The 22682-nt window shown below is 57.2% G+C and overlaps 2 protein-coding genes across 6 annotated transcripts in view; one reads left to right on the plus strand and one right to left on the minus strand.

The window, feature by feature from the left end:
- Nucleotides 1–22682, minus strand: part of POLR2C (RNA polymerase II subunit C) — a 241815-nt gene that overhangs the window by 163599 nt on the left and 55534 nt on the right. The window lies entirely within an intron of this gene.
- The window catches only part of CPNE2 (copine 2), a 61621-nt gene continuing 40124 nt past the window's right edge, over nt 1186–22682 (plus strand). The window contains exons 1-2 of one of the 5 annotated variants that reach the window (XM_063334002.1): nt 1186–1293; nt 16626–16822. In XM_063334002.1, coding sequence (XP_063190072.1) covers nt 16655–16822 — 168 coding nt within the window. In that variant the 5' untranslated portion in view covers nt 1186–1293; nt 16626–16654. Of the gene's footprint in view, nt 1294–2102; nt 2503–2570; nt 2869–6905; nt 7054–15988; nt 16059–16625; nt 16823–22682 lie in introns of those variants that run through there. The other 4 variants (XM_063334004.1, XM_063334003.1, XM_063334001.1 and 1 more) reach the window with 4 other exon arrangements.

A 22682-nucleotide genomic window follows, 5' to 3' on the forward strand; every position in this document is an offset into this window, starting at 1 on the left:
AAAAACTAGGCTCAGCTTTTAGCTGGATGTTGTCTATCGCGTTGCCTGCGCTGAGCAGGAGCATCCATGATCTGTGAGCCTGTCCTGCGTCCCCTGCCCCACTCCCGGGGTGGTGGGAAGGGAGCGAAGCTGGCAGAGAGGGGACCTCATCCACACGGAAAACTGACTCGGGGCCTTGAACCTCTTCTGCTTTTCACAGCTCAAGCTGCAGGAGAGGGGAAAGGTGGACGGGGGAAATGCAGCACTGGCTTATTTTGCCTGTGCTCTCTAAAAGTAAAGGGCTCTGTACAAATAAAGCCGGTTTATTTAATCTGAAACCTCAGAGGGAGGCTTCCAGTCTTATTACCCTGTCTCCATATCAAAAATATCTATATAAATATCCCTGATGTTACAGGAAAGATGGGGAGGGACTCTTTATCAGAGTGTAATGATAGGATAAAAAGTAATGGTTTTAAACGGAAAGAGGGGAGATTTAGATGAGATGTTGGGAAGAAATTGTTTGCTGTGAGGGTGGTGAGCCCCTGGCCCAGGTTGCCCAGAGAAGCTGTGGCTGCCCCATCCCTGGAGGGGTTCAAGGCCAGGCTGGACGGGGCTTGGAGCAACGTGGTCTGGTGGGAGGTGTCCCTGCCCAGGGCAGGGGGTGGCACTGGGTGGGCTTTAAGGTCCCTTCCAACCCAAACCATTCTATGATGCTACGGTACGTTGGGTGCAAACCCCAGTGATACCAGGCAGGAAGGGAAAGGACATCGGCTCCTCGGGTCGAGCTGGGTGACGGGGAGGCGGTGGCTTGGACTCCCCCTCCGCTTTTGGGACACACGTTGAGGGCCTGCCACTTTTAGACTCACGGAACGGTTGGGGTTAGAAGGGACCTCTAAAGATCACCTCGTTCCAAACCCCCCCCGCCGTGGGGGGGGTGTGCGTGTGTGTGTTTTCCTTGGTTAACCAGCTTGTTCCCCCATGGGAAGCGGCATCACCCAGCCGCTGCGCTGATTTTTAAAAAAAAAAAAAAAAAATCAGTGGTTTTAGTTAAAAGCGAGGGGCGTTGATCCCAAAAGTTATGTTTTCGTTATAGCTGGGCGGATAACGTGGAAAAATCATTTTCCAGCCTTTACGGGGCGGGGAGCAAAGGCATGGCCGCGCCCGCCGACCGCCCCCCGCCATCACCGCCCACCCCCCCCCCGGGGGGGGGTGGGCGGTGATGGCGGGGGGCGGTCGGCGGGCGCGGCCGTGGGGAGGCGCTGAACCCCCGGCCCCACGGGAGCTGCTCGGCCCGGCCCGGCCCGGCCCGCAGCGGTGAGTACCGGCGGCCCCCGGGGATGCCCTGGGGATGCGGGAGCGGGAACGGGCTGGAGAAGGATTGGGGGGGGAGGTGGGGGTGGGAGATCGTTCGCCGTGGGCTCGGGTGGGCGGTGATGGAGGAGAGGGGCGGTGGGATATGAGGCGGTGGTGACTTCGGATGTCCCGGTGGGAGGGTCGCACTGGCCAGCCGGCGGAACCTCGGTGGCGGTGCCTGGATGGGGGACCTGCAGGGCAGTGTCCCCAACGGCTTGTCTTGGGGGGTGGGTGGGGGGGTGGGGTGGTGTCCCTTCTGCCCTCCAACCCCTTGGGTAGACCCTCTGTTTGCTGGGACGGACACTTCAACCCATGGGACAGACCGTACAACCCATGGGACCAACCATACAGCCCCTGGGACAGATGCTCTGTCCCCTCGGACAGACCTTCCAACCCTTGGACAGACCTTTGAACCGTTGGGACAGACCCTCTGTCCCCTTGGACAGATGCTCCGTCCCCCTGGACAGACCTTCCATCCCCTGGGACAGACCTTTGAACCCTTGGGACAGACCCTCTGTCCCCTTGGACAGACCCTCCAACCCCTGGGACAGATGCTCCGTCCCCCTGGACAGACCCTCCATCCCCTGGGACAGTCCCCACCCCCCCCCGCCATTGCTTTACGCTCCCCTTCCCCAACCCGGGCCCCTCCATTCATACAGGGTGTAAAAGTTGTCCCACCCATCCCCGCTGTCTGTGCATCCACATCTGCTCCTAAAGATGCCAACGGGACCCGTGACCCCCAGGCAAACGCCGCGGCCTGGTGGCTTCGCTCCCCACGGCTGGGGATGTTGGGGAAGGGGCTTTTCCTGGCAGCTGCTGCAAGCGCCTCTCCTTCTCCTCCGGCACCGAGCTGCGGGGGATCTGGTGAGCTGAAGGCTGGGGAAGCGCAGAAGCGCTTCTTCAGGAGCTCTTGGCAGCCCGATGCTGCTCCGGCTGGGGGTGATATCCTGCATGCAGCGCATTCAGGGGGGAGCCGAGAGGGTCTGTGCTCCCAGATGGGCTGCCTCCCTCTCCTTCTCTGTGCCCAGCAAGGCGCTGCGTCCTCCCAGACAGCAGCGAGTGTTTCGTTCAGCAGCCCGAGGGTGCTGGGGGGGATGGCAGGATGGCAGGCAGGGAGGTGTTTTCCCATCGGCTCCGCCAGCCCGAGGACCTGATGCAATAAGTCTCCGGGTAAGTAACCCTAATTTAGGCTGGATTAAAGCCAGTGGGACTGGAGGACGTGGTGGGCAAACACACCCTTTGAAGCTGGTCACCACAAGGAGGGTGGAACAGGAGAGAGAGGTGAGTCGAGAGCTGAGCTTCGGTGGCCGAAACATCTCTGAAGGGCTGGGTGCCTGCTGCTGACTCCCCGAGAGCCTGAGCTTCTTTGCGGGAAGGAACTGGGAGGATCCCTGTGAACCTCGAGCCCCAGATCTGAAACCTCCTGGAGATGCGCTTGAACCTTGCCGGGGAAGCTGGCATCAGAATCAGCCCAGGGGCACTCAGTTCTGACACCGCTCCGCCGGCGCCGGCATCAGCCTCCTCCTGCCAGCCCAGGTACCGGGGGTTTCATGCCGGCGTGTGCTTTTCTGGGGTCAGAAAATGTTTTATTACAGGCCAGAAAGGGCATCCCATTGAAGCCCTGTGGGGCGGGGGGGCAGGGAGCAGAACAACGGGAAGGCTGGGAAGAAAAGCTCGGGGCATGTGGGAAGATGTGTTTTGAAGAACTGAGGCGGTGGAGAATGTTTTCCTGGAGCAGCCTCGGGGAAATGCTGCGTGTGCTTTGGTTTACAGCTGTGTGATAGCCTGAGACAGACATTTTTGTTTCTCTGCTGTTGCCTCTGGAGCATCCTGGCTGGGATAATGTGGAGGGAAGGCACCCGGCGATGCTTCCAGGTGTCCCAACAGTGCACCTGCCTGCGGCGCAGGCAGCCCTTAGCACTGGCCTTGGGTAGACGAGCAGTCCTGGAGCTGCTCTCTGAGAGCCCGAAGTCCCTTACTGCCCCGGGGACAGGATTTGCCGGCAGCCTGCCTCTGCAGTACCATTGGCATGTGCCACGCTGGTCCCACGCTGTGGGTGAAGATGCTCTTTGCCCTGGGGAGGGGGGGAAATATCGGCCACGCAGCCCCCGGCAGTCCCAGTTCCACTCGTCTCCCAGTAATCCAGCTCCCGTGCCCCAAAACGGTGGGGTTACGCAGTGCCGGAGTGACCGCGAGCTACCCCGTCGTTTACCAGTCTGCCCAGTTGTATACTGGAATTGCGTCGGCTTTCTTCGTCTTTTAGCACTCTCAGGGCGGCGTGCGAAGAGTCTGGGAGGAATAACTCCTTCTCTCACTCCCGTTACACCCGGTGGAAAGAGTTTCCCGCTGACTTCAGTGGAAACCTCTGCCCAGAGAAAGCTGGCCGGAGTCGCTCACGCCACCCGTAAATCAGGGCTTGTTCTCTGGGAGCCGTTGGCGTGCCGAGAACGTAATACCCGGTTAATTGATGAAAAAGCAACACTTGCAGTCTCCTGGCCTGCTTCGGGGTTGCCAGCTCGCATAAGGAGCTCTTTATGTGAGAGCCGTGGCCTGCGGTCAGAGGCAGGGAAGAGGGGAAAGGAGAAGAAAAGGTAAATTTTCTGGCAAGGTGTAGCAGCCAGGCGTTAGAAACGGGGTTGCTGGCAGGCTGCGAAACCGCAAAATGGCGTGAAAAAAAAAAAGAATTCAACGCTTTTCCCCCCCAAATAATCTTACAATTTCTCTTTTAAACCTCTAAAATGTCTGTTGAGGGACCTGAGTCATTACTTTTTGCTGCTTTGGCTCGGTTTCCTGGCCACTGGCTTTGTGAGGTTACTTGTTTGGATCACAGGAGCAGGGGAAAAAGTAATTCCCGGGAACTCAGGTGATCATAGCAATGTTGTTAAAACACCAGAAAAACAAACACACGCAGTATTCAGGAAGAAGGGCTCCGCTTTTTATTTGCCTGCCCATTTTCCTGAGGTTTGGGAGCTCTCAGATTGGGAGCAGGAAAAAGCTCGCATCTAAAATAGTCGCCTTCCCCCCCTGCCCCCAGCCCTGGATTTTCCGTCATCACGTGATTCCAGAAGCCGAGGATTTAAGAAGAAACATCAGCCAGCGTGGGGCTGATTTCACAAATGAGACGAGCTGGAAATGCAAGTTTTGCCGTTAAGCGGCAAGTCCAGGGTTGTGCAGGCATTGAAACCCGGTTTCGTGTTCCCTCGAGCGGTGTCTGAAGCTGTTGGGAAGGGGTCAAGAATTCATCAGACGTAATTCTCGTTATAAACCGCCGTGTTTTTTTGGATCGCTGGCACACAAACCCGTCTCAGGGTGAAGCTTCGCCCGTCAAGTGGCAGCGGCGGTCTCTCTGCCGCAAAGCAGGCCAATAGAACACATCTTTTTTTTTTAAGGAAAAGCTTGGATGGTAGCGATGAGAGTCACCTGCCCGCGAGGAGAAGGTGGGCTCCAGCCCGTGGGGACAGCAGCGGCTTGGTGGTGGCGTGACAGTGCAAATAGGTGTTGCGCATAAATACCTATTAATTCATATTTATGTGTGTTATCAGGGGAGGGGCTCCGAAGCTCTGGATGAGACGAGGTATGGGATGGAGGGACCCACACGCTCATCCGCCTTGGGGGCTGCTGGCGGGGCCTTTCTGGGTGGCACGCTTGTAATTTTGGCACGTTAGAAAGCAGTTAAAGATATTTCTCAGTACCTAAGCGACGATTTTTTTCTCCCCCCCCTCTTGTGATATATGGTGTTGGCTGGAAATAGCAAGTCAATTAAAATTCAGAAAGCCAGCATTTTTTGTTTGCAGTAACTCAGAGAAGCCTTTAGTAAGTTAAACAGCCAGAATACGTTCCGTATGCTTAAAATGCGGGAGGAGGTTCCCTTTGCACCTGTGAGGGAGCCCCGCTTGGCTGGGCATCCTTCACAGCCCGGCCACCTTCCTCATGGGGCTGCCCTCCTGCTTTGTATTTCCTAGGGTCTGGCTTTAATTAAGTCAACTTCTTCCTCCAAATCTCTTTTTACTGGTTGCTGAATCCTATCTATCCCCCACCATCCTGAGAGCAGCTGGTACAGCTGCCAGAGCGTTGCGGTGGGGAAGTTTTAACGCAGTGGCTGGCAGGTTAAAATCTGACCCAAAGCCTGTGAGTGTCTTCTCCTCCCTCCCCGCTTCTCCCGGTCCCCTTGTTTGTCCCACTCAGAGCATGTGTCCGGGATGAGCGTCGCTGCCGCGGGGAGGGAAGGGATTCGCGTGTGGCGTTTGGCTCTCTTGGACGGAGCGTCCTGCAGGTGCTGCTGACACAGAGGGACCGGCAGCCTCGGACCAGCCTCCCGCTTGCCCCTGGCCAGTGGGCACATTGTTTTGTGCCTCCTGCCCCGGCAGTGGGCAGCGGGTGAACGCAGCGGGCGCAGAGCTGGCGCGTAAACCTTTCCCTTGGGTCTGGAAGGACGGTTGTGTAAAGGGTTTGAGTCAACCGCCAGGATTCACAGTGACATCACGATGTTTTCTGCCCTAAATCGCAGATTTCCCTAAATTGAGCCCCAGAGGAAGCCTGTAGTCCAGTGAAAACGTGCAATCTTCTCGGCATATCTAAGCCAAACGCGTGCTTGCCAGCGGAGACCAGAATGGGATCGGTCCGTGTGCCTTCTCCATCACTGTGCGTCCCGAGCAGGGCACGCTGCTGTGCTCTCCTCTTGCCCTGCCCCTCACCTGCCCTCTCCACACAGCCGAGCAGCAAAGCCAGAGCTGCTGCCACTCCGGAAACCTCACGTGGATTTGCAAGCAGGGCATGCAGCGGGTGCAGGACGTGCTGTGGGTACAGAGCATGCAGTGAGCTCAGCGCATGCAGCAGGCGCAGGGCATGCAGTGAGTGCAGGGCGTGCAGTGAGCACAGGGCGTACAGCAGGTGCAGGGCATGCAGAGGGCACAGGGCATGCAGCGGGCACAAGGCATGCAGTGAGTGCAGGGCATGCAGCAGGCACAAGGCATGCAGTGAGCTCAGGGCATGCAGCAGGTGCAGGGCATGCAGCGGGCACAAGGCATGCAGTGAGTGCAGGGCATGCAGCAGGCACAAGGCATGCAGCAGGCACAAGGCATGCAGTGAGTGCAGGGCATGCAGTGAGCTCAGGGCATGCAGCAGGCACAGGGCATGCAGCGGGCACAAGGCATGCAGCGGGCACAAGGCATGCAGCGGGCACAAGGCATGCAGTGAGTGCAGGGCATGCATGAGGCGCAGGGCATACAGTGGGCACAGGGCATGCAGTGAGCACAGGGCGTGCAGCACTCACAGGGCATGCAGAGAGCGCAGGGCATGCAGAGAGTGCAGGGCATGCAGCAATCACAGGACGTGCAGCGAGCGCAAGGCATGCAGTGAGGCTGGGCTCCCGTGGCGCAGTTGTCCGGTAGCAGCCATCAGAGCCCGTCTATTTTCTCTCGGGTTTAGTGGAAATACTTTTTTTCGGTTGTTTTTTTGCCACTTTCTGGTTTTTGGAGCGCTCTCCCGAAACGCGCTCAGTCATTGCAGCTCCTCCGGGCCCCGTCGGCGATGGTGCTGCCTCCCTCCCCACGTCACGGCTGGGTGTGGAGGAGCAAGTTTTGCTTTCGTTTGCGGGGCTGGAGCCTGTTGCTTCCCGCTGGGGGAGAATCACGGGCCCCCTTGGCCGCTGGGAGCCCGGGGGCCCTTGCCCTCTCCGGAGCACTCGGCTCCTCTCTCTTTGGGACTTGGGATTTCTCGCCGGTAAGTGGCTTTAGTCGCTATGGGGACTGTGTAATGACATTTTCAGACTTCATCTGGAGAGGGCTGGTGAACGAATCCTGTTGCCCTTTGCTTCCCCGGTGTAGGGCAGGCTCTGCCCGAGGGTGACGGGTTGGTGGCAGCCGGGGGGCACGCGGGGCTGTCGGCACGCCGGCAGCACCTAAAAGTGTTTGGTTTTACTCAGGCGTCCCTGGCTTACCGCGATCTCCAGTTTCAGTGCCTCTGCAGTCGTCAGCCCCTCTGCGAGGATGTGGGTCCTTGTCTGGTCCTGTGGCAGTGACCGGGCAGTGGCCGTGTCCCTGCAGTTGCGGGGGGACCGGCCACAACCCCGGAGGGATGCTGGCACAGGTATGGGACCGCCGTAGAGGCTCTTGCCTTTCCCGATCCCCTTGTCCTGGGGGGCGGCAGCTCCCCTTCTGCTCAGGGCAGAGCAGCCCCAGGGACCCCCTATCTGGGGACCAGCTGCAGTGTCAGATTCAGCTGGGGGATCTGGGGGACCCTCGGAGATGTCGTCGGGGCTGCGTGGTGGAAGGGGGAGCGGGGCTGCGGTAGGAGAGGGGAACAAGAGGGCGGGACGGGACTGTGTGGAGGAGTCTTGCTCCCACCATCACGGGCTGGTTTCTTCACTGGTGCCGCTCTCTCCCGGCGTCTGGCAGCTGCTGTGCCACACACGGGGATGGCAGAGGCAGCTGGAGGTGGTGGATTTGCGCTTGGCATCTGCTGCAGCTGCCTCAGCTCTGGGCTGGGCAGGGAAAGTGCTTTGGAGCTGCTTTTTAGGTTCATGATGTTTTCGAAATAAGAGCAGCAGACGGTGCTGACGAGCCCTGGGCTTTACAGGCAGCACAGGGAGGTCCCCGAGCTCGTGGGGCTGGGTGAGGGGGACGTTAGTCCATCCACCCGCCTTCTTCAGAGCATCTTCCCTGGCTCTTCATGGTCTTCAATCCCAACAGGCAGTGGACAGCCTTGGGTCGGACCCTTGGGTCAGGGAGAGGGGAAACGGCACAGAGCAGTGAGGGGCTTTGCCCAAGGTCTGTAGGAAAACGGTGTGCCGTCCTCTCCAGCTGCGGCGGGGTGGCTGCGTGCCACGGCCGAGGTCGGGGCCACTGTGCACGAGCAGGAGAGGAGCTCTGCCAGCGTGACGAACCATAAATAATGACTTCTCATAATCCCCTTTCCCTTGAGGGTCTTATGTGCCAGACCTGCAAATGCGATTACACTGCTATTACAGTATGATATATTTACGCTGCTACCGTACCTGTCAGTGTCCCGACTCCGCGGGGCACCAGGGAAGTCGATGCTCCAGCCCCTTCCTATGGATGCAGAGGTGTCCCTGCGCGTCCTTCGGGATGGCCCAGGAAATAGCAGTTGAGCCGGGGATGCTCCTGTCCCCTGTGCTGGCATGTGGCCGGGCCCCCTGGGCAGGTCCTGCCCTCAGCAGGGTTAATTAGACTGTCGCAGATGAGCACCCGGCCAGGGCTGGGCCGCTAAAGGGCGTTGCTGGGCCAGTCAGCAGTAGCACCCGTGGGTGGGACAGGCTGTGTCACGGCTTCCCTCCTCCCACCGCATGGGTCCCTGCGAGCCAGCCGGCTACTAGGTGGGGTGTCCAGAGGAAGGGCTTGCAATGTCCCCTCTGCCCCCCCAGCAGGGAGCAAAGGCAGCTTCACCCAGGGGATCCCCAGGACAGGGACTGCTGGGAGGTCCCCAGGAGGTTTGTGGATTCCGCAGGTTCCCTTTCACCCATCGCTCATTCCAGGCAGGGATGCAGTGATCTTTGCCCCCTGCATCCAGCTGGAGAAGCTGGATGGGGTTCCCGAATCCATGCGTCAGAGGTGCATGTCCCAAGGCTGCAGAGGGAACAATGAGCGTCCCCAAGGGCAGGTCCTTCCCAGCATGTCAAGGGAGGTCATCCTTCCCCTCTGCTCTGCCCTGGGGAGGCCGCACCTGGAGTGCTGGGTCCAGTTCTGGGCTCCCCGGCTCAAGAAGGACAGGGAACTGCTGGAGAGGGGACAGCAAAGGGCTACCAAGAGGATGAGGGGACTCGAACACCTCTCTGATGAAGAAAGACTGAGGGACTTGGGGCTGTTCAGTCTGGAAAAAAGACGACTGAGGGGGGATCTTATCAACGCTTATAAACACTTAAAGGGTGGGTGTCAGGAGGATGGGGCCAGGCTCTTCTCAGTGGTGCCCAGCGACAGGACAAGGGGGAACGGGCACAAACTTGAGCATGGGAAGTTCCACCTCAACATGAGGAGGAACTTCTTTGCTTTGAGGGTGGCAGAGCCCTGGCACAGGCTGCCCAGAGAGGTGGTGGAGTCTCCATCTCTGGAGACATTCCAAACCCGCCTGGACACGTTCCTGTGCCACCTGCTGTGGGTGACCCTGCTCTGGCAGGGGGTTGGACTGGGTGATCTCCAGAGGTCCCTTCCAACCCTATGATTCTATGATTCTGCATGGAAAGTGCTTCTTTCTTCAGAATTATGACCCCAGGTTTGCTTGGATGTGGCGCAGTGGGTGGTGTGCCCGTTATGCCTCCGATTGCTCTTTGGAGACGGATCTCCCGCTGGGTGAAGCTCTCCCTGCACAGTCAGGGTGGGATCCCGGCATCCCCGCTTGCCCCGTGCTGGGCTTGGGGTGCTGGGATCAACCTGACCTAACTCCAGCCACCTAATTGCTGCAAGGCTAATTGCCACAGGTGCCCTGGGAGCTGGGGGAGAGGATTCTGCAGCCTGTGTGAGAACCCCCACGGGGCACAGGTATCCTCTGAAGATGCCGGCGTCTCTCCAAGGACTGCAGAGGGAGCTGGGGCTTTTTCTGCCTTGTTTTTCAGCTGGGGTCTGTATTGCCCATCCCACTCCCTGCCCAGTCCTGCTGCAAACCCTGGCTCTCTTCCTTCTCTTCTCCTTCACCACCCTTGCCCTGTCCGTCCTGGGTGCTATGGGGGGGTGCCTGGCCCGCTCCTCTCCACCCCTCCCAGGGATGAGCAATGGTTTGAGGTGGGAACTTCATGGTAATAACATGGCTTTGGGCTGATTTGGAGCAGTCCTTGGACACCGGTGTAAGGTCTGGGCAAACGCCTGGGCTGAAACAAAAGGTTTCATGTGCCGATAGAAGTGCGATGGCGTTACAATCCCTGGAGCTTCCCGGTTTCTGTTTCGATGGGGCATTTTGTGGTTACATTGTCTGCCTGGCCCCGGATCCCTCTAACGGTGTTGTTATGTGGGTGCTGCAACTTGCTACTCCGCTGGCCCCGGAGGGATGCTGCTGGAGGTGGCAGGGTGGACTTGTCACCGCCGACAGCCTGAGTGACCGACTGCTTGGAGCCGCGTTGTCTCAGTGGTGGGTGAGCGTCGCTGTGTCCGACCCTGCTGGCGCCCACCTGCCCCGTCTTTGGGCTCCGCTGTGTCCCTTGTCCCCGCTGCCGGGAGTAGCCTGGATGGATTGATGGGTGCACCGGGGGAGGAAAGGAAGGGCTGGGGCTGTTCCTTGGCTGGTGGTGGCTGCTCTGAGGTGTCGGTGAGGGGGAGACTTTCCCCAGCCATCCAAACTCAAATCGATTTAGGTATCCAACCACAAAAAGGCTGTTGGAACCCTTTCCCAGACCATTAAAAGCTGCCTTTCAATCTCTCCCCCGTGATAAATTCATGTAGCTATCGCCAAATGGCATTGTACCGTATTAAAGCGGAGCAGAGATTGCAGTGGGACAGTGGATGATGGGGCTTTTCAACCCACCAAAGACCTCTTTCCACCAAAGAACCTCTTTCCCTTGAAAGTGCCTGAAAGCAAGACGCGTCTGCGGGATGGACCTGTGTTCGGTGCCTTGCTTTGGGGCTCTGGGCTCATCCTCCATTTCTGCCTCAGTTTCTCCCTTGGGCTTTTGCTCTCGTCGGGAAAACTCCCTTGCCCGTGCCGGCGCACTGGCTGGGAGGTCCTGGTCTCCATCACAGCTGGGTACAGCACCTCTCTGTGCAGCATCTTCTCTTGCTGGCTGGGAAGTGGGGACACAACCTTTCTGGAGGGGCTGAACTGTGAAGCCGCCTTGCGCGGGGGGCCAGCTCTAGTGCCAGAGGGTTTGCCTCGGGGTTTTCCTGAGGTTTGTGACTCTCGGGACGCCCCAGCTGTCTCTGTGGATCCTCGCCCATTGGAGCAGCTTGCCGGAGTGCTGCTCGCGTACCGGTTGGTGCAGCCGCTTGGGGTTTTTTGGCAAGGAGGGCACTGCCTACACCGGCACCAAACTGTGCCAAGACAAGGGTCTTTGCTGGGGACAGCAGAGGCCTGAGAGGAGCTGGGTGTTGCGGGTGACTATTGCCTGGGCGTGAAATGAATCGGCAGCCGCTGTCACCCTGAGGTGGCCACCGGCTGTTGTCACGCCTCGCTTGGGGTGGGATTTCGCAGCACCGTTGCGAGAAACCCAGGTGTTGGCATGAGCAGCGTTACCCGTGCACCACGAGGCACGGTTTCCATTAGGAAGGGTTCACTGGGGCAATGACTTAATTTTGTTGTCCTGAAACCCTTTTTCCTGCTGCATCAGGCCCCCAAAATATCCCAGTAGCGCTCCCTTGGCTCCTTCCATCGGGCAGGGCTGTGGGACTCACTCACAGCGTGCCAGCCTGGAAACCAGAGCCCGGCTTGGGCATCCCCTCGTGCTGGATCCACCCCCAATCTCTGTGAATTTGGGAGAAATCGAGCTCAGTCCCAGCCCTGCCGTGCCCCGTACTGGGATGCTCGGAGGCAGTTTTCAGCCTTGCCCCGCCTCGGGGGAGAGATGAAGATCCTGTGATGGAGCAGGTCCCCAAGGTACATCCTTGCGGGGACTTTTCGTGTGCCAGCATCTCCTTCCTTTCTGCCTCCTCCAGCCTGCCCGCCTGCGGCACAAGCATTTACCCGTGCCGGCCCGGTGCTGTGTACATGACTAATTGCACGTGCCTTCAGAAGGTAACGAGGCTGTTATTAAGACCAGGTGCAGGCTGGTGAATCCACCCTGTTGCCTAGGCGAGGCCGAAAGGCCGACGTTTTTTTGCTTGGCAAAGTAATTCTGGAGATGACTGTATTTGTTGACGGGAGGGAGGAAAGCGGCTGGTGGGGGTTTTGATGGCGTGGTGAGCTGCGTTGGGCATCTGTCATAGCACATCCCGGCTTTTCCTGGCTGCTCCGGCTCCGTGTGTGCCTGTATTTAGGCTTTTCTGCTGCTCTGGGCAGCTGGTTTCTGTGTCCTCCTGCTCCTCTCCTTTGCTTCAATCTACTGACAACCCCTTTTCTCCCGCTCTTCATCCTCCCTCGGGTACCGCTGCTTGCCCACTGCGTCTCCGCTGCCTGTAAGCTCAGATACATGTTTTATCGGAACCCAAATGTACCTCTTTGATACTCATCTCTCTCATTTCCCCCTTCCAGAATGGGAATTCGCTTCTACAATTGCGGTAGGCTGTAGCGGGGCAGCCCAAGTGGGTAAACTGAGTCACGGGGGACTTCTGTGGGGTCTTATGGAAATGACAGGTCATCCCAAAGAAGGGGAGGGACATCCCTGGGAGGGACCCAGAGGGACTTTGCACCGGTCACTGGTGCATATTGGTACTTCTGGGGCTGTTCCAAATATGCCTGGTATTCCCTGTGAAAATAAATCTGATTTCTTTAAGGAGAGGAGATCACTGAAGTTTGATGGTGCTATTAATATTTTAAAAAGTGCCCAAACTGTTTTGCTTAAAGCACAGTGGCATGGCTTTTTTTTTTTTCCTCTGTTTTGGCTTTTGTTTTGTTTTGGTTTTTTTTTTTCCTATTAATGCTTAAAATGGGGCATTAGTGTGGCCCAAGAGGCTGCTTCTCATGGGGCTTCTCTTCTGCAGAGGGAAGGGGAACCTCCCAGGGCAGAAGTTAGTTTGCAAAACAGGTAACTCCTTCCCCTCCTCCTCCTTCAGATGAGGGAGGAAGAAAAGACCCCAGGGCTTCCAGCCGGCCCTTCTTTGGGGATCTGCTGTAGGGATCAGGAGGCCATGGGGTGAGGAGGAGGAGGAGGAAGAGAGGGGGAACATCTGTGTATGTTGCTCTGGGGCTCCCAGATGTTCATCTCGGATATCCTGGGTGGTCCCAGGGCTTGTGCATGCCCCCAGCCAGCAAAACCTCTTGCTTCAGGACCTTGTGGACGCGCAGCAGCCTGGAGGTGACCAAGTCACGGAGGACAAAGCACTTGAAGGTTACAAAGCGCAAAGATGTGTCCGGCTCAGGAGGTCCGGGAAACTGGAGCCCAGAAAGAATTTGGGGACCATGTCCCTCCACCCCAGTCCTGCTCTCGTGACACCTCTTCAGGCGTCTGCTGTGGCTGATGGCAGATGGGACCGCGGGGCAATCAGACCTTCGTGCTTGTCCCTGAGCCCTCTCATGGGTAGCCTGGCCATATTCTGGCTGGAGACCACGTGTCTGCCTGATTGGCATGAAGCCGGCAGCTGGGCTTGTACGTCGGGAGAATATTTGGCCGCCGATGCTGAGCAAGTCGCAGGACTTCGTTCAGGGCGGCGAATGCGGGGAGAGGAGAACAAAAAAAAGGAGGAGAGACTGGAATACAGATGATGGCGAACCGGCTCTTTCAGTGCCAGCTCAAATCCCCCTCTGAATGTCAAGCATTTGCCGGGGGGTTGAAGTGCTGCCGGCTCGCTGAAGCCTGGTGGTGCCTCAGATGGGAACCCGTGGCTACTGCCGAGGCGGACGGGGCCCTGCCTGGCCCCGGGAATGTGCCGGATCGGTGCCGTGGGAGGAGAGGTGGCTGTGGCTCTCCGGCGGGGAGGAGGTGGCTTCGGGGGCAGGATGGTGCATGTGGATGAGCAACGGTGGCACCTACAGACGTGGCTGTGCCCTGGTGGCATTACCCTCTTCTGGCCCTGCCACCTCTCTGGGAGTTACCTTTTCCGTGGGGCCATTTGGGAGCCAACCTGGCTGGGAAAACGACTTTTTCATTTACACTAATTACTCTTCGGCTGAATCAGGATGGTTACACTCGTCTGGGTTTACCCCAGGACTGGAGCTGAGGGGACGGAGTAGCCCCAGCCGTGACCCAGGAGAGCTGCCCGTCTCTTTGGCATCTCCATCCCTGGTGGGCTGGCTGGACCAGCAGCTCCTTGGTGGAAAAATCATCTTTGTTGGGATGGTGGGCAAAGGAATGGCAGCATCTTCTCGTTGCCTTTTGCCTTCTTGGGCTGGGGGCAACTGCAGGATTTTGTGCTTGGCACCTGAGAGATGGCAGCAAGCTCTCCAGGTTGGCACGTGGGGGAGAGGCCAGTGTCCCGGTCCCTGATTTCAGGTGCCCCGGTGGGGAGCGTGTCTGTGCAGGGGACACGAGTCCCACCAGGTTTCTGCCCTCAGCTGGCCCCGGCCGATGCTGGCCACCTCTCCTCTTCCCTGTGCCCGTTTGGACCGCGCGCTCCCCGGGGAGCACGGCCGGCTGAGCGCAGGGGCTGGAGCAAGGGCGCCGCACAGCGCGCCGAGAGGATGTTTTGGTGCCTGCCAGCCCTGGGAAAAAGCTTTTTCCACTGAGTCATTTGCTGCCTCTGCTTTTTGTGAGACGGCGCCGAGATTGGGGGGAAGGGGAGATGGAAAAACCCAGCCCAGATCTCCCTGCTCCAGCAGGACCAGGTCCACGCCAGCACAGCTGCCCCGTGTTTGCTTTTCGGAGGGAGCAGCAGACAGGCAGCAGCATAAATAGAACAGACGCAGCTATTTTAAGACGCCGATTGCACGATCTGTGCATTAAAGGGAAAAAAAAAAAATAAAATAAAAAAAAATCTTTGTTTTAGTTGCAACTGGCAGTATGGGCTTGAGGGGAGCAGCGGTGGCTCTGGTGGGGACGGGAGTTTCGGAGCCATCACGCCAGCGGCCGCAGGGATGGATGAGCCATGAGGACTTTTGCTTCTGCACGTGTTTCTCCTCGAAGTCGCAGCAGGTGGATCATTGCCCACACGTGCCGCCGTTTTGGTGTCATGCTGCTGTGGACGGGGATTGACGGCATGAGATGTGCTCCGTCCAGGAGAGCCGAAACCGCGGTCGGGGAAGGGACGTGGGTGCTTTTTCGGTGATGTGTGTGTGTGCAGCGAAGGATGGGGATTTTCTTCTGGAGATGTATCCGGGTTCCTGTGGAGCTGCCGTGAGCGCGCTGCTCTTGCCGTGGGCAGCAGGCTGTGCTGAAGAGTTTGCGTTTACTGCTGGGGGTTAAAATCAGGCCTGTTTGGGGTGAGGTCGTGCCAAGCGGAGATCTTGGCAGGTAGGAGGGGAGGGCTCAGAGCTTTGGAAGCGGGAGCTGTTTTTCACTCGGCGTTCATTGCGGCTGGGGCTGAGCACTCAGGGCGGCGCTGAGCCCGGAGGTCCCTCTCCCACAGCTGTGCCGGGATCACCCCATCCCCGTCCCCATCCCCATCCCAGCTTGGAGGCTGAGCAGCCCAGCTCCCAGCAGCGCGAGTCCTTGTGAATACTCATGCCCGGGCAAAACCAAACAAATAATATCAATTGGGATTGCCGTGCCAAACAGCTCATCGAGGTGGAGGAAGGTAACATTTGGGGTTTTCAGATAAAGTGGATGAGCCAGGAGCCGCTCTTGGAAAAGCGGCGAAAAGTGTTGAAGCAGCTGCTGAAGAGAGTTCTCTCTCCACTAGCAGCCTCAGCCACAAAGGTTTATTAGTATAACGTGTCTGAAAATCCTTTTTCTTCTCTTTTTTTTCCCCTTCTCCTCTTTCTGTTGAAGACCTTTGATGGTTTTTGCCATGTAAACAGCACATCAGAAGGCAAAACTGTCATTCGGAATGGGGTTTTGCACTAGTAATGGTATGAAACACGTGTATCCCTGCAAAATAACTTTGGCAGCAGACTTTCTGCAAACAATTTTTATGACAAAGGATTTTTTCATCAGGGCCCTGTAAATCGTCCCGCGCACCAGGTCATGTGGTGGTTGACACATTTGCCTTCATCTTCTGTGAATCAAGTGGTGGCACTTTTTAGTTACTTCTTGCCTGGTGAGTTTGGTGGAGGTAGGGCGTGAACCAGGGCTGTAGCTGCCCCCCACCCCACTCATCCTCACGGTCTCACCCCTTTCCCTGTGACGACCTGGGGGGGCAGAGCTCAAGTTTGGCCCTCATAGGTTGGGTCCACGGTCCATGGCTTGGGACAAGCCATACGATGACCGTTTCTCACGACGAAAAATGGTGTGGGTGTGTAGTTCCTTTCCACAAAAAAAAGCCCAGCATGCTGGAAGAGGTTGGGGACCCCTTTGCGGGGAGTAAGCGGAAGACGTTACCTTTCCTTGAAAATCTGCTATTTATGGAGCAAAAGCAAGGCAGGTTGTAGGTGCTCTGCTGAGCTCCCATGTAGGAGGTCTACCCGGTGTGGTGGCCATGTAGGGATGGTGACTAGGCAGGGCAGATGCTTTGGAGCCAGGAAAGCCTCATAACTCATTGAGTGTAACTTAGAGCATGGGGCTGCGGATGTGGCCCCTCTGTCTGGGTCCAACCCACTGGTGCCGATAGAACGTTTTCTGCCTTTCTGCTCGCACTGAAGTTTCTCTCCATCCTTGTGTCCCGCAGACTGCCTGGAGCTGCTGCCGCTGGAGTCCATGGCGTACACCGTGACTCCCACGCCAGCGGGGCCTGTTGGCTCCCAGTACTGCGTCTGCAAAGTCGAGTTGTCTGTCTGTGGCCAAAACCTTCTGGACAGGGATGTCACTTCCAAATCCGACCCCTTCTGCGTCCTCTTCATGGAAGTCAACGGGAAGTGGGTGGAGGTAAGTCCTGAAGTTGTGTAGATTTCCATCTCCAGTCGTTTGCCCGTTCTGGTGTCTTGTCCCTCTGTGCTCCACTACAAGGCTGGTCCTCAATTCTCCCAAGCAGAGGTGGAAGCCCCTCTGGTCCTCCCGGTCCTCCTGAGGCTGTGCGCATGGCTTGAGTGTGTTAATTATTCTGGGTTCTGCAACCGGTCCTTTCCCCGTCGGTGCTTTCTGCTTTGTGCTGGGGGTTAGATTTAATTGCAGATCCCAAAATGCCGACTCCTGGCAAGGCACGTGGCAGGCGTGGAAGGATCTTACCACCTTCACAGTGGTCCCAGCCCCTTCTCAATCTGCTGTAAGCTGGGGCTGCTTCAGATCTGGGTGCCTGAAATGCTGATCCTGTGTGACAGCTGGATGTTGTGAGGTCCTGCTTCCAACGGGGCGTGTTTCTAGGTGAGTCAAGATAAGCTGGCTCTTGGGTCACATAGGAAGTTGGTCTTTGGGTTTCGCTTGAAGAGTGGCTCTTTCTAGGGTCCAGGAACGTGCTGGATGAGGGTCTGGCAGCTCAGTCCAGTGGAAAAATCCTCTTCAGGGCAGCTCGTGCTCTGAACACCTGTGGCCTCCTCCGAGAATTATATCAAGGTCAAGAGTCCTTGAGCCAGGCATTTCATGGGCTTGTGGGCGGCTGCTTGTGGAGAGAACAGGACCATGGAACAGGGAAGAGGAGGCTGTTGGGAGCCGGGTGTGTGGGGGCTTGGGTCAGTTCAGCTGCAGACAGACAGCCACCGGCCGGCAAATCCTGAGCAAACTCTTTGCAGACATTGGTCTTTCCTCCTTACCAGAAATATCATAAGTATGGGCTTCAACTGCCATATTTGATACTGGGAGGCCCTGAGGAGAAACTGCAGAGGATCTTGTTATTTGCTTGGTTTCAGAAGCTTATAAATGGGAAAAGTAATGCCTTACAGGAAGAGAGGAGGGGAGGGATCATGACGTAGACAGTGGGATCGAGTGAAAGACAGCTCGTCAAGCTTGCAGATGACACCAAGCTGAGCGGTGCAGCTGAGTCACTGGAGGGATGGGATGCCATCCAGAGGGACCAGGACAGGCTTGAGGAGTGGGCCCATGTGAACCTCATGAAGTTCATCAAGCCCAAGTGCAAGGTCCTGCACCTGGGTCGGGGTAACCCCCAGTATCAGCATAGACTGGGGATGGATGGTCCGAGAGCAGCCCTACGGGGAGGGACTTGGGGGTGTTGGTGGGTGAAAAGCTGGACATGAGCCAGCAACGTGCGCTGGCAGCCCAGAACCCCCCTGCAGCCTGGGCTGCATCCCCAGCAGCGTGGGCAGCAGGGCGAGGGGGGGGATTCTGCCCCTCTGCTCCGCTCTGTGAGACCCCCCTGCAGTGCTGCCTCCAGCGCTGGGGCACCAACAGCAGAAGGACACGGAGCTGTTGGAGCGGGGCCAGAGGAGGCCCTGGAGATGCTGGGAGGGCTGGAGCCCCTCTGCTGGGAGGTCAGGCTGAGAGAGCTGGGGGGGAGGTTCAGCCTGGAGAAGAGAAGGCTCCAGGGAGACCTTCCAGCCCCTGCCAGTCCCTAAAAGGGAGAAAGAAAGCAGGGGAGGGATGTTTTACAAGGGCATGGAGTGATAGAACGAGGGATGATGGCTTCAAACTGGAAGAGGGGAGATTTAGATGAGATATTGGGAAGAAATTGTTTGCTGTGAGGGTGGTGAGCCCCTGGCCCAGGTTGCCCAGAGAAGCTGTGGCTGCCCCATCCCTGGAGGTGTTCAAGGCCAGGCTGGACGGGGCTTGGAGCAACCTGGTCTGGTGGGAGGTGTCCCTGCCCAGGGCAGGGGGGTTGGAACTAGATGATCTTCAAAGGTCCCTCCCAACCCAAACCATTCTGTGATCCCGTGATTATCCTTCTCACCTGCTTTGGGTGTCCCTGCTGCACTAGGACAGCCTGCTCAGCAGCTGCGTGCGGCTGCTCGCGGCCGGTGGGCTGTGGGCATCAAGGCTCTGTGCAGAGGAACACGCTGGCACGCTCCCACAGCTTGCGGGGGGTTATTTTTATTTTCCTTGTATGTCCTAAGGAGCTGAGAGCTGCATTCGTTTCCTCTCTCTCCCTACCCACTCCAACACAAGCTTACTCCAGGGCAAGACCCTGCTGATAAAGGCTCTTTAAGGACAAGAGGACTTTCCGTGCCTGTGCCGTCCCTGGTGGTGGATAAACACGGGACAAATCTGTCCTCTCCGAGATGCAAACAGCGCACAAGGAGCCCTTGTGCGTTGCTCCCAGCCCTCCGCTTCAGCGGGACGAGGCTGCCGCTAACCAGGCTGCTGGAGCGCGAGGGAATTCACCCCCAGCAGCTGTCTGAATTATTTCATAGCGTAAGGAAAACGTTGGCGTGGTCCCAAAAGCTTGCGTCCCGGCGTGCCCACCAACTGGATGCGTGTTCCTTTGAAAATCCCCCTCCTGCAGGGAAGGGGCACAAGGGTGTGCTGTGTCACGGGCCGGGTGCGTGCACGCTGCCGGCACCGCGGCTCATCCGGAGGTGCCCAAATTGCCTTTGAGCAGCATGACCTTGGCCATCACCAGCAGTGCTGCTGCAACGGCAAGCGGTCTCACGTGGGGGGTGAGGTCTCCCAGGCAGATGCACGTCTCGGGCTGGTTTTGCAGTCAGGATGTGCACAAGGTGGACCAGGAACTCCCAAGGATGGTTTTCCTTGTGCTTTATTGACTGTTCGGCGCCTCACACAGAGAAGGTACAGTTGTCGTCTCCTTCTGCGGCAGCCTGAGTTGGGCAAGGTGCCGCCTGTGCTAAAATTGGTGTCATGAAACCAAACCCCAGAGTCTGTGCAAGAGCGTTTAGCTCTGTGCCTAAGAAAAACCTTTCGGCTGCAGGGGGAAAGGCTCTGGGCTAAAATTCCTGGAGAAAAGAGTGAGGATTTCATTGTATAACTGCAGTTGTAGGTAGAGTAAGACCTCTTTTGGGTTGGCCTGGGAGGGCGCAGGTAAGCAGTGCACGGGGGCGTGATGGATGGACACAGGCACTGGTGTTAGATGCAGCACAAAATAAGCAGCCAAGGGGCATAAAATCATGTGGGCCAAACAAAAGTCATCCTGGTTCCTGGGAAATAAGGCGGTCTCGTTTTTCACATACTTGGACTAGTTGGGCAGCCTTTGAGCTCTTGGCCAAGGAGCTGGCGAATCCACGGGCGTCACAAAGGTGTCCTGCAGCTGAGCTCCTCCCTGGCAGCGGGGAGGGTGTAGGGCAAACCTCACCTTACCGTGCTCTGCAATTAACTCTGCTCAGCAGCCTGGATGAGACTAATGAGCTTTCCAGCCTTGATAGGTGTCATCTCTTTCACCTGATTGTACTTTTCAGGAATTTCTCTTGCTGTCAGTAACGTCTCAGTCCAGCGGTTTTTGATTCCAAAGCTTCTTTTACAATACAAATGTGTGGTCTGTGGGTTGTTTTGGGTTTTTTTCCCTTTCCTCTGCTATTTTTAGCTTCTTTTTAATTGGCAAGATATAAGATAGGCACTGGACGTCAGCCTTGAGCGGCAGATTGCTTGGCGCTCTGCTGCTGTGGTTTCAGCGGAGGTCAGCGTGTTGCATGAGCTGGCGTGTGATGTGCTGTGCTCACGTGTCACGGAGCTGGCCCCGCTCCACCGGCACACTGGGGATGGAGATCCCCCCGCACCCGCACGTGGCAGTAGTGGTGCATGGGTTTGGGCTGTGGCTGGGTGCCAGGGAGGACCAGGAGAGGTGGCCTCATCCCGAGCACTATGGGACACTGGGTGGACCCTTGGCAGCTCATGCCACTGTGGTTCAGAGCTTCCTGGGGGGCGTCCATGTTGTCCTTCAGGAAGAAATTCTTGGCTGTGAGGGTGGTGAGCCCCTGGCCCAGGTTGCCCAGAGAAGCTGTGGCTGCCCCATCCCTGGAGGTGTTCAAGGCCAGGCTGGACGGGGCTTGGAGCAACGTGGTCTGGTGGGAGGTGTCCCTGCCTAGGGCAGGGGGTGGCAGTGAGTGGGCTTTAAGGTCCCTTCCAACCCAAACCGTTCTGTGATTCTGTGATTTTTGCCACGCAGACATGCCCCTCGCCCTAAGACAAACCTCTTTCCCGTCTGAAAGCGATGGCCTTAATAACGTAGGTGTAATATTGGGGACAGCAGCAGCTCAGCAGCATGAAGCCATCTCACCACTCTGCCCCCAAGTCCTCCACACTGGGTTAGCAGCCGTCAGACCTGGTTTAGGAGGTGGGTCTCCTCCTCCAGGACCAGCCCCAGCCACGGTGGTGCTGGCGTCTGAGCTGGGTGGTGGGGCTGAGGCACCAGCTGATGCCGACAGAAAGGTTTCTGCTCGCTGTTCTTTCTAGCTGTCACATTTGTTCCCAAATACAATTATTTTGTCTCGCTGAGCTTAATAGGAATTAAAAAAATCTTTGTGAATCAGCCTTGGAGGGGGTGGGGGAGGGAGGGACGATAAACTACAGGCCAAGAAGTGACATGAAGACGGGTGATGTTTAAATGTTCTGCCTGATGACGTCATCTCACAGGAGCATGAAAGACCTGGCCTGTGATGCTGGGAGCAGGGACACATGACTCAGCCGAGCCACTGCCTTTGTGCCACTCTGAGTCATCCGGCCGGCCCCATGTGTCCACACAGAGCTTCCCTTGGCATGTCCCGGTGGTGGAGCATCAAGCATCTCCAAGTGCTAGGGATGCTTGAAGGTCTCGAGCCAACCTCCCTTCGGATGCTGGAGGACTTTGGGTGCAAGAAGGACATGGACCTGTTGGAGTGGGTCCAGAGGAGGGCCATGAAGATGATCCAAGGGCTGGAGCACCTCTCCTACGAGGACAGGCTGAGAGAGTTGGAGTTGTTCAGCCTGGAGAAGAGAAAGCTCCGGGGAGACCTTAGAGCGACCTTCCAGTCCCTGAAAGGGGCCTACAGGAGAGCTGGGGAGGGGCTGTCTGCAAGGGCATGTAGCCATAGGACGAGGGGCAATGGTTTAAACTAGAGCAGGGCAGGTTTAGATGAGACATTAGGAAGAAGTTCTTCACACTGAGGGTGGGGAGACACTGGCCCAGGTTGCCCAGAGAGGTGGTGGAGGCCCCATCCCTGGAGACATCCAAGGCCAGGCTTGGTGAGGCTCTGAGCAAACTGATCTAGTTGAACAAGTCCCTGCTTACTGCAGGGGGGCTGGACTAGATGGGCTTTAAAGGTCCCTTCCAACCCAACACATTCTGTGATTCTATGATTGTATGATTCTATGACTCTCCGGCTGCATTCATTGAACACAAGGGAGATGTTTTCCCGGTTTCGTGCTTGATTTGTTGAATCAAGACTCTTATCCAAAGAGATATCTTTAGTTAGGCTGCTTGCCTCTTCAAAACCCTTGTGCTTTTCTGCTCTTGGGTGGCAAAGCCACCTCTGCTCTTTACCAGGAAGGCATATGTGTAAGCTTTGGGGACAAAGGGGGAGGCAGGGACTGGTGGCATGCCTGTCTCCTGGGGGAGGTGCTATGACGAGGTGATGGTCACTGCCAAGGTGACCGGTGCTGCATCAAATCAAAAACCAAACCATGTGCAGCAAGCAGCTGTGGGTTGTGATTTTTGTTGTGCCTCACACTGAAAATAGGCAGGGGATTAAATGTTCAGTTTAATCTGGCCGTTGAGGGAAGCCCCATCACTCCGGAGGGTTCGCTCAAGACACATTGGCTGGGCTTCTCTTCCCCTTCACTGGGCCACCCATTCCAGGGCAAAGCTGGAGATGGGACCTCAAGTTGTTTCCTTCAAACTGGCGCCTGGGACCGGGAGGACTGGTTTCCCTTGGTTCCCCAGCTTCCCAGTAGTTCAGAGAACATGGAAGGA

The sequence above is a fragment of the Chroicocephalus ridibundus genome, chromosome 4 (assembly GCF_963924245.1).
Source record: "Chroicocephalus ridibundus chromosome 4, bChrRid1.1, whole genome shotgun sequence".
Lineage (NCBI taxonomy): Eukaryota > Metazoa > Chordata > Aves > Charadriiformes > Laridae > Chroicocephalus > Chroicocephalus ridibundus.